General features: G+C 40.0%; 1 protein-coding gene across 2 annotated transcripts in view; it reads right to left on the minus strand.

Annotated features, from left to right (window-relative positions):
- The window catches only part of LOC124615659 (V-type proton ATPase 116 kDa subunit a1-like), a 245,611-nt gene that overhangs the window by 22,393 nt on the left and 211,204 nt on the right, over positions 1-12,014 (minus strand). For both annotated transcript variants that reach the window (XM_047143682.1, XM_047143681.1), the window contains exon 13: positions 4,724-4,962. In XM_047143682.1, the coding sequence (XP_046999638.1) occupies positions 4,724-4,962 (239 nt within the window). The remainder of the gene's footprint in view (positions 1-4,723; positions 4,963-12,014) is intronic.

Here is a 12,014-nt window from a genome sequence, read left to right on the forward strand (position 1 = left end):
AATACACTACATGCTGCAAAAATTGCAACACAATGAAGACAATATGCAACAAACATCAAATTGCCATGAAGAGTACTGAATGCTTGGATATTCCTACGATTAGTACTTCAGCACAACCCCACTAACTGTGTAACAGTAATGCCACCTGTATTCTGTATATAAGGGAAAATTACAGAACAGGTTTCCCATTTAGAATTTGTGCATGTATATTGCTTGTTTGAGAGAAGATTATATTTTTCCTCATATAAGAAAGAGAAACATCTACCAGGAAGTTCCATAATTTGACAGTTGTAGGATCATGGCCTATCAAGACAGCAGTTTATTGTTCCATGATATTGTTGGTCACATTGCTCAGGATTCTGTGACTCGGTAGTAAAATTAGAACCAATGAGTTCAGGAGGGCCATACTCAACACATGCAGGATCTCAGTGGTCCCACATCACTAGTGCCTGAGAGGGCAGGCATATTGTTTGCTTGGTCATGGAGGAGCATACAGCCACATTATGCACCTTGTGGCAGGAAATTGGCTTCTTTGCTTGCAGCAAGATAAGTATCTGTATGAACAATGTGATGATGTTTGGAACGCCATGGACTTTCAGCATGACAACTACTGTTGCGGTTTCCCTTGATGCAGCAGCAGACAGAGGCACACTGACAGTTGACATTGGTGTACCCAACAACTCTGGACACCACACTATTTTCTTCAGATAAGTTCCAGTTCTCTGTATGGCATCACACTGGACATATCCACATGGGAAGGTTCCAAGGAATGAATATTGCCAGAGTGCATTCATCATAATTGTATGGGTCCAGCAGCTGGTGTGATGGTATGGGGTGCCACTGGTTATACAACATAATCAAATTACTTCACATAGCTGATAATTTGTACAGCAGCCATTACATTTATAACATGTTAATGTGAGTGGCTGTGCCTTATCTTCGAGAGCTTCACAACATTATCTTTCAACAAGATAATGCAAGACTCCATATAGCCCCTGGTGACTTGAGCTGCCTCACTGCAGTGACTGTTCAATTGTTGCTCTGGCCAGCACATTCTGCAGCTCTTTCACCCACTGAAAACATCTGGTTATGGATTGCCGAAAAACTCACACCACCACTTGTGAGCCACTATGATCAATTAACCTTGGCACAGAGGTGATGTAGCATGGAATGATGTACCTATATAGAACATATCCCTTTGTCAGAAAAGTTCCAGGACAGTTTTTTTTTAATTTCTGAGTTTGCAGTACTAAACAGAAACAATTTTTGTTTTGTGTTATCTTTTTGTGTGTGCTCCCTTGAAATGACCTTAGCCGTGTTTTTGCGCAAACTCACTGGGTAGCAGATCTGTGTTTAGCAACACACTGTTTGGGATCTTGGTGAATTACAGTGACATAATGGATCCCATTTGTGAGCAAAGCTCATGAGAACCCCTGGTGAAACACGGACAATAATTAAACAAGCATATGCAGTAAGGCACTTCCAAGTAGTCATGTTTTGGATTGGTACAATAGGTTTCATGAAGGCAGAGATTCAGTGCAAGATGATCTCAGACCTGGTTGTCCATCTACAGCACATACCAATGCAAATGTGGAGCACGTAAGGTAGTTATTGCAAGAAGACCATCCTGGAACCATGCTTGTGATGTCAGAAGATGTTAATGCAAAACTCATCCCTCACACACTAACAAATGAACAGAAAGAGAAAAGATGAAGAATTTCTGCTGAACTACGGGATAGAGCCAGACATGATCCCACATTTCTGTCAATGATTATTGCTGGGGACGAAAGTCGGTGCTACCAGTATTACACTCACTGGAAGTGTCAAAGGGCTGAATGGTGGAGTCTGGATCACCAGGCCTGAAAAAAGTCAAACAACAACCTTCAAGAATAGAGACAACGCTGATCACATTGTTTGACATGGATTAGTAAAGGATTAGTGCACCATGAGTATGTTCCTCCACGTCAAACAGTGAACCAAACTGTTTACAATGAAGTTTTGAAATGTTTGTGACAAACAACTAAACATTGCCACCATGATTTGTGGCATTCTCAGAACTGGTTCTTATTGCATGACAATGTAAGATCCCATATCGTACTGCTTTATCTGTTACTGTGTATCTGGCCGGACATTCCATTATTGCCATCCTACATCCGACATATTCATCCAACCTAACCCTTGCAATATTTTTCTTGTTTCCATGAGTGGAAAGGCGACTGGAAAGAAAGCTTCATCAGGATATCACAGACTCCAACGAGATGTGACAAAGGAGATTACAATCATCATTGTTGAAAATTTCCCTATTTGCTTCCAAGACCACCAGAAACGTTGGTAACTATGTATAGACAGCAAAGGTGATTGCTTCAAAAGGAGCTAGGTTCATGACTTGGTAAGTGCAATTATCTACTTTAAAAAAATTAAAATGTCCTGGAACTTTTTTGGAAAAGGGTGTACAAGTTCAGTTTAACCCAGTGCCCAGCTGAGTCAGAGCCATTGTTGGTACCAGATGAAACCGCTCTGTGTAGTAATTTTACATCCTGCACAACCCCCAAAACACTTACAAATTAATCATTTGTTCTTCATACCATATTGTATATGCACAATAAGTAGCACTTTGTTATTTGCTATCCTTCAGGGTGTTGCACTTGTAATTGCCAGCAGTACAGAAAGGAATTTTGGAAGCAAAGAATGGAGTCAACCAATCAAGGCTGAGAAATTTTACAACCAGTCAAATGAAAGGTCCCAACAACTATTGCCTAAGTCTTAGTCAAAGAAGTAATTATGCAAGGTGAGATAGACGTAAAGGTCCAGTCTAAACTAGAATTTATGATACACAGACTTAAGGTCAATGAAACTGGAATAGTTGGTATGATGTTTAGTAGAAACTTCCCAATACTTATCCAAATGACCAGCAATGAATTATATTGTTGACAACTTCCATTATTTTCCTTGGATGATACTGTGCACCAAGAGTACAGAATACAAAAAGATTCCAAATTTTACAACGCAGTAGGGTTAGAAACTTTGGGATGGAATGTTGCCACAAACTTCCAAGATCAAAACATACCTTGTATCTATAATGTGGTCTGGAATGGAAGCAGCGACACATGCTGGACCAAACAATAACCCTCTCCAAGCAACAGAAATGATGTTCCTTCATTACTGCCTACAAAAGACAAAAACCAAATACTGTAAGGAATGGGAATATCCAACAATACCTAACGACTGGAAAGTAGCCAGCTGGTGACTCTCACACTGAAGTAACATTGATGGTATGGTTAAATGAAAGAGAATGGCTCCTCATAGGACCAATCAACTAGGCTTTAACGAGAATGACTCCAGGAAGATTCTACAAGGCAACATTAATGATGCCCACAAAAAACAAAAAGATCTTCAAGGACCTGAGAATTAGAGGTGGCATCAAATGTACAAACACAACCGATGACTGGGCAAGACAAAATGTAGAAAAATCCCAATAAGTTGACTTGATGGAAGAAATGATGATGGCTATTATTTTCAGATGCAAGTACAGTAACATTAATACAATAAAAATGCACTTAATTTAAACTTCTCTATTGCTATGAACTGCTATGTAGAATTGTCTTAAAGATTGATCTACCTGATTTTAGTACCTTTTAAGTAATCAATAAGGTCCCTCTACTGCAACAATCAAACAAATTAAATCACCTATATTTTATTGCCTACCTAAAACCACAATAGCATGACACCGCTGTTACGGATTGAACACTTCTGATTCATCAATGAGCAGATTACTGAAACGTTTTGTAAGTTTTCTGAAACCTTGTTCAAGTCAGTTTTGAAACTGTCCTACATCTTCAAATACATTGTACCAAATGTTAAGATTTTTTCTGAACACATGGAGCACAGAAGAATGGTTGCTTAAATGCCTCTGTGCATGCTGTAATCAGTCTAATCTTGTCTTTGTGGCCCCTACAGAGTGAGGTATAGGGGCTGTAGTATAGGCTGCCCAAGATTCCTCACACAATGCTGGTTCTTGAAACTTTGTAAGTTGACTTTCAGGGAATACCTGGTGTCTATCTTCAAATGCCTGCCAGTTCAGATGTTTTCAGCATTTCCTCAATGCTCTCCCATAGATCAAACAAATGTGTGACCATTTGTGATGCCCTTTATGTATGTGTTCAGTATCCCCTATTGGGTCAAGAATTTGAATAACTTTCTCATCTGACTTCAGCATTTACATCTTTTTCAAAATTGGTTCAGTCCTAAGCCTATCTCCATTAAAGGTTCCACTGATTTGCCCTCTATGTCTCCTGAGTTCAGCATCATGTAATTATTCAAGCATATATTAATGACTTCATTTATAAATAACATTCTCAATAAAGGTGGTGTGCAGCTCAGTTCTTGTGAAGAGATAGATTACACAGCAGTGTAAGATTAATTTGTATAGAAATGGGAATGGTGATAATGGTAACATAAGACAAATATTTAAGGATGGTGCCAGCAACAACATGGGAATCTAAATACCTGACAATGGCTGACAAATTAGCCACACCTTCTGCATATTTAAGTATCTGCTATGGCTCCTAATCTGAGAAAATAATATTGACTCTGATAGCTGATAGGTACATCAGCATTCCTGAAAATGAAGTCTCTATGCATGAACGGTAGAGCTACATAATAGGCATACAATAAATATAAAATTGGAGAAAGCACAAAATGATATTGATATTTTATAACATACCTGTCTATTTTTCTTCTGGGAACGAATTATATATATTGGTTTGGCCAGAAGAAGCCACGGAATGCAAAGGAGTGCCACAAGTACCATGACTGCCTGTACCATTCTTTGGTTATTAAAAAAGTATGGATCACAGCAGTCTTCACCTTCACTATTACACAATGCATCAGATTCCTTGAAAAGGAGCATATTGATGAATGTGATGAGCACATTTGGTGCACAATGTTCACTTGTCAACAGTTCTGTAAGTAGACAGTTGTATTACATGAATGTTTTGTTGAACAGAGAGAAGGAAAGTAACTATCAAAAGCATAAAAATATATGTATTTATATTAACTACAGCCTCTGTTCCATAAATTCACAGAGAAAAATTCCTCACAAATGTGGAACAGATCAGAAAAACAAATTAGAGATACACATTTTAGATGTTTACAATTAATGTTTAGTCTATAGAAACCAACTGAAGAAGTGGAACAAGACAAAAAAATTGTAAAAAATTGTAAATTAACACAGTGATTATTGTTAACAAACAAATGTATATTTACCAAGCAGTGGCAGAACACACACATAAAACAAGGTTGTAATTAGGTAAGCTTTCAGAGCCAGTGGCTCCTTCTTCAGCCATAAGGCCAAGGCAATTGAATTTGTCTTTCCTTCTCATTCTGTGCAGTAAGTCTCCCCTGATCTGCGGTTCTGGGTGACTTTCCCAAAATCTACCCCTTTTCCTTGACTCATCTTCCTTCCCCTTCAACCATTCTGTCTGAAGAAGAAGCCACTGGCTTCAAGAGCTTGCCCAATTACAACCTTGTTTTATGTGTTTGTTCTGTTGCCTCTTGATGAGTAGATTTTTTATCTCTCCAGTTAAATTATTTTGTCAAAAATTGTTATATTACAACTGTATATTTAGTGTCCCCCCACTGGACATCAATACAGACACAGATGAAGTGGCATGGGTATTATGTCGGAGTAGAGCAGAATGCTGTCACTGATGGCAGGCATGCAGTGTGGTATGTACAGAACTGCTGATGCTGGGAGAAGAACAGAATGCTGTCACAGGTGGCAGGCACAAAGTGTGGCGTGGGCAGAACTGTTAACTCTGTTGTATGCTTGGTGGAGTGGGATAGACCGGCTCAGTTCCTTTCTAATGCTGAGATCATCTGACATGGATCTGGCTTTAGCATCATGCTGTGCTCTGGGTTCCACATACTAGTCATTTCAGTCATTCACACTAATCATATTTTATTTTCCTCTTCATGCCAGTCTCTGTGTGGTTTCATATTCTCTGCTCTCTTGTATATGGATGCTTGTCAAGTTTTCTAGAATGGTGACATTCGTATCACCAGTACGGTTTGTAGCATTGTCATCGATGTGCAGATATGATAAAAGTGGCAATGTGGGCATTCCTACATGTGTAACACATTTGCTTTGTTTTGCAGTGTTCATCTGTTGTCACTAGGACTGGCATTTTTGTTATGCTGGCAGGAATAATTGGACCTCCACAAGGAACAACAAAAGCTGCAACAGGAGAAGGTGCAGGAGATGCTCAAACAGAACATGGAATTGTTCTGGTCTCAAGCATTGTTGATCAGGTGTCTGAAGAGAAGTCTGCTTCCCTGCCCCCAAAAGCTACTCACCAGTTTCAGTAAGTCTGTAGAAATGTGGGAGAATTACCTGAACTGGGTGTTGCTGCACTGTCAGGTAAGGCATATCACTGGCCCAGATGATATTGCCACCTTGTCACTGTCCAGTAGTATAGGGTAGTATGAAATCATACAAAATTTGAAGCCCTCTGCTGACCCCAACTTTGAGGAACTCTTTTGGTTGCTCATGCAGTATTTTGGAAATCAAACCCATGGGCTGGTGGAACAGTTGCAGTTTAACAAGTACCACAAGCACCCTGGGCAGTCATATGTGGACTGTATCACGGAACCTAAAGGTCTCTTGTGAAAGACCAACTAATTAGGGACTTGATTGTCCAATAACCACCGACCCCAAGGTTCAAACTAGAGCATTGTTCTTGTCTGACCATCTTTTGCTTGAGTGGCTCAGATAACTGAATCACATGATCTTAAGGCAGAGACAAGGGACAGACTTTCCAACAATTGGCAGGTGGTGAAGTTAGATTCATGTGGTAAACAGTATCTGGCACTCTGCGAGGTCTTCCACTAGCTTTCATGTGATGGCATCACTGAAAATTCAAGCACGGTGATGTTATGATGCTGCTCTTCTTTGCCCATGGTGAGCTCAGTGGGTACATGCAAGTCAAAGAATTGTGGTCCCAATTCACAAGTTTTTCTGAGCTCTTGGCACTGTCATCCTGGCTCCACTCAGTGAGCAAGCTGGCAGTCCTACATCAGTTGTCATCTGGCACATTTCAAACAGTACTGCCTCTACGATGATACCATGCATGGGGTGTGCCAAAAAGTAGACCACTTAGCATTCATTTGTAACAGTAGGTAAGCCACAGGACAATTGTTGATGGCCTCAGAGTTTCCCTGGTCTCAGAGGCCATCTCTGAAGCCATACAAGCATCACCCCACTAATTCTGGTGATGTACGGGTGATCAACTGAGTTTCTGGTAGACAAGGGGGCTATGGGTCAGTGTAATTATTTCGACACTACTGGCTCTTAGGCTGTCCTGCATTGCAAAGACTGCATGTGTCAAATAGTATCTTTTAGTAAATAGAGTATTCCATCATGGAGTGTTATAAGAATGTGGATGGGCAACTTACACTGTTAGAGTGCTTAGCACTGTCAGAGTTGGCACAAAATATTTTTGTTCAAGATGGATTTTGTGTTTTTGGATTTCAGATCATTGGTAAAGTCCATTTACTGCCCCAATCAGCCCCCTTTCAGGATTTGGACCCTATACTAAGTGAGAATACATTTGGGCAGGTGGAAAATTTAGAGACTTACATCTTCCTTAAAACATCAGCAATACCTACATTTTGTTACCCCTACCTCATTCCCTTTGCCACACATGACAAGGTTAAAGCCAAGCTGCAGCATTGGCTGAAACTCAGCAATGTTTCTCATGTTTCACCTAGTCATTGGGTTCTGTGTCCAGAGGAGCTGTTGTTGATGTTGTCATGAGCTAATAATGGGTCACCCTTCTCTAACATTACCTTTTTCTTAATAGGAATAACCAATACCTTGTATGCTCTCAAATCTGGCATAGGTGAACATTCTCAGCTGTTTAATTAAATGAACTTCATATGATTTTGTATATCATGTGTTATGTTTCAAGCTAAAGTATGTAAAAAGAAATTAATTTGTTAGTATTCTGTATGGACAGCTAAAATTACTCTTCTTTTAAAAACATTTGAAATTACAAAATTTGTGGCATGATTAAAATTCATATTATTAATTTCACAGTCTACTGTTAATTATTAAATTTATTACTGGACTCATTTACAAACTAATGATATATTTTAGCAAAGATTCTTCCTTGTCAGGAAAGTTTGTAAACTCTTTTGCTTTGTAAACACTTTGGAAATTTTAGTACCACAGAATGTAAGTAGTAATGGTGAGCAAGCCTCTGTTGGAAACACATGCATTTTCCTAAACTTGTGGTGTGATAGAAGTGAAAATTGTTAAGTCATTGTGATTTAGAAGACTGGGATAAAATAAAAAATATATTCATAGCAACAGGCAAATCTTCATCAGTTATTTTGTCTTCAGGAACTCAGAATGTTAAATCAAAATTTCAGCTGCAAGAATGTATCCCTAGACACAACAAGACTTTGAGGCAACAACAACAACAATGAGATAATGAAGATAAGTAAAAAGTTTTTTCTTTTGTGTATCTTACACCTCTTGAAGCTTTCTTAACTTTTTGGTGAGACATAGAACTTTAATGGTGATATGTGGTGGGGTAAGATTACAAAACCAATATTTTTCTTCTATCAGCTTGTGCAATAGACATCTGGAGTTTCTCTCAGATGCTCCCTCTCAGCATTTCTTAGTGTTCAATACCCCCTTTGGGCTTTACCACTTCAAGTGTCTGCCTTCTGGAATTTTGTCTGCCTCAGAAATTAATCAAAGAAATTTGGAGCATTTGATTAAGGACATTCCCTGTTGTGTCAATTACCTCTACGATGTCTGGTTCATGAGATCCATGCAAGAGGATCTCTTATTATGCTAAGCTTCTTCCATAGGCCGTGCATATCTGCCATCCTCGTAACTTGCTTCACCAAACAGACATCAAATTCATGTGTTGTTCAGACTGTAAGCAGTCTTTTCAATCTATCAAACTGTGTTTGTGCTCTGTTCCCTGTGTAGCACACCAACCATATTTGGTCAGAAATGTACAAATTAGGAAGTGGTTTGCAATAGCACTAGCTACAGGCAAGTACAGATGCTATACCATATAAAATATAACACAGCTGTCACAACGTTGCAGAAGAGGATGGAAGCCTACCACACCAGTGTCCACCAAAATGTTTAGTATAGACCTATATGCTGCAAGGTATAGCAAGCACAGCTCAGAAATGTATAAACATATAAATACTTAGCCATTTTACACTAATATCTCTATCACTACGGGGCTGTGACGCTTGGGCACAATTCAGAATGCTGTTCACAAACCGTAGTTCAACTCTGCATCAGAGCATTCAGCCCTGAAATCAGAGAACTTGGAGCCACAACCACGTCAGGCAAGCACCAGCCCTGGGAAGAAACTTGCCTGCCTTTGACCCAGGGCAGGTCACTGCCATTACGTTACCTGCCTTCTGTCTGCTGGGCAGTGCAGGGTGTGAAAGCCACTCCATGACATATGCTGCAGACCTGATATTACCATTAGTGTAGGCAATTGTGTCACGAGACATTGCTCATCCACTGCTGTGTTCTGTCAGTAATGTGGGACGACAACACACACATGGCAGCTGGATGTCCCAGCCATGCTGTTGCTTCCTGTACTGCAGGGCTATACTACAGCAATTTGGAATTTCAGCCTGCTTGATTGGCACTGCACAGTGTCCTCTTGCTCCAAAAATCTACAGGTTATTACAATTGGTGTCAGAAGTGGAACCATGCAGCAAGGATTCCGCAATAGAATGTTGGCTAATGGATAATGTTTTTGAATGCTTATACTCTAAAGAAGACAAAGATATTTTTTTGCAAAATAACAAGGGCCATATCAAGTTGTGGGAACTATGTCACCAAGATCCAGTTGCATGTGAGGACAACAATTGTACAAGTGGAATATTTGATACCGTTTCATGGGAGTCCAGAAGTTATTCCAGGAATTGTGGGGTTGGAACAAAGGGAAAATGTGGAAAAGAAGGGGCAGAGGAGCAAGCAGGAAGTGTTGGATGAACCAGTGGGAAGAAGATTGTATGCGTGGAGACCTATAAGATAAGAGTAAATTTATATTTTGTGCTTGTTAGGTATAAGTATAGAATAATGTATAATGTAGGTGGGATGAACTGCTGCGGAACGAGGTGAGATGATTAGAGGAAGCATTAAACAGTTTCTGGCAGGCTGCTGAGAATCATGCAGCTTTCTAGCCACATATCAGGTGATACCCATGAACAGCTGCAGTCCAGTGGATCATTTGCATGGGTGCCAGCAGCAGGGCCTATTGCATTTCTTACACACCAAGTCATATGCTCCAGAATGTAGCAGCCCATTAGCCCATTCCATTTTCCTTGCAGGGCTGCCATTTGGGCCTTGTGTTTCAGCTGGCATCAAGTGTTGCTGCTGGGTGTTGTGGTGGGTCACAAATGGTGGCATTTATTTGTGGTGGATGTTGGTCAGATGCAGCAGACCCGTCATTCCGATCAGTTCCATCCATGACTCACTGGCCCTCAATGCCTCCGTTTCTGTGCCAGGCAGGCAATGAGGTCCATTGTACTGTTTTCCAGTAAGAGTCTCAAAAACTGTGGCACCATGCACATCAGCTGCTTTCCCCACTACGCTCTCCCCTGTCCTCCTTTCGTCTGAGGAATAGGGTATCCAGTGGCAATCACTCCTGCAGCACCCAATGCCGAGCTCATAGACTTGGAAGCTGCATCCTCCTTTCCCCATTCAACTGCGTATGAGTCCTTGTCCCCACTGATGCAGACAGACCACTTGTTATGTCAGCCTTAGCAATTTTCTGCCATTCTGGCGGAGACAGCTGCATTGGTGTTGCCTACTTTGATGGTAGACCTCCTGCTGGATTTTGCAGTGGAAGTTGTGGCAGAAACCAGGCCATTTTTGTCCCTACTTTGTCTTTTCAGTGGAGAGAATCTTAGTATCCCCATTTGATATGGATGTTGATGAGCTGGCATGGATATTGCAGCAGAGTAGTGCGGAATGCTCTGACAGACTTTGCACACAATGTGCAATAAGGGCAGAACCACTGACCCTGTTGTTTACTTTCCACTGGCGATATGCTCAGCCAGTTCAATTCTACCACCAAGACCAATTAACACAAACATGGCTTCCACATCACTCCATGTTCTGAGTTACACATACTAGCTGTTTCAATCATTTGCACTGATCGCATTTTGTATTTTGACTGCCCATTGAGTTTCCTGGAATAATGACATTCATAATGCCAGGATAGTTTGTTGTGTTGTCACACCTGTGCCAATAAAAAAGTATCATAACAAAGTGCATATAATAATTCCTAAACTATCAAAGCTACATATTATGCAAGAAAAAATGTATGGTATTTACTTGTACTGGTAGGATTACTGCAAATCATCAGCAAATACATCAATTAGTTCTGCTAAGAAATTTGTCAATGAAGCAACATGTGTTCCCCATCAATAAATTCTACAGGTTCTTATTAAATCATAGGTAAAACATTTTGTGGTTTGTACCAAGTTACTGAAAATAGGTGTTTGTGAATAATGGAAATATTTTAGACCAAACTATGTTCATTAATTTTAGGCCTGCATCTAGATTGTTCTTATTCCTTGCACTGATTGTGTGAACTGAGCTTTTGAGTGAGTACTTGAGCAATTTTGCAGCACTTTCAGTGCCACCACAATATTATGATATACTTGAAAGGCTACTGTGATATATGCAGTAAAATGCCACTGACAATTCATAGAAGACACTAACAGTAGTAATTTATTGTCTAATGGATAAGTACATTCTTCCTATATGTGTAAATTGTCTTATCAATATCCAAATGCCTTAGAAGACCAAAGTGTAAAATAAGCAACATATTATGAGTGCCCAATATGTCTCTAACAATTCTGTGGCTTCCTGCAAAACTGGAATTAGATGGAAGAGTGATGAGAATTCTCTACCCTCTCACTTAACATTGTGATATCTTAAGCAACTGGAAATGTTCCAGTCA

Source organism: Schistocerca americana, chromosome 5, assembly GCF_021461395.2.
Source record: "Schistocerca americana isolate TAMUIC-IGC-003095 chromosome 5, iqSchAmer2.1, whole genome shotgun sequence".
Classification (NCBI taxonomy): Eukaryota; Metazoa; Arthropoda; class Insecta; order Orthoptera; family Acrididae; genus Schistocerca; species Schistocerca americana.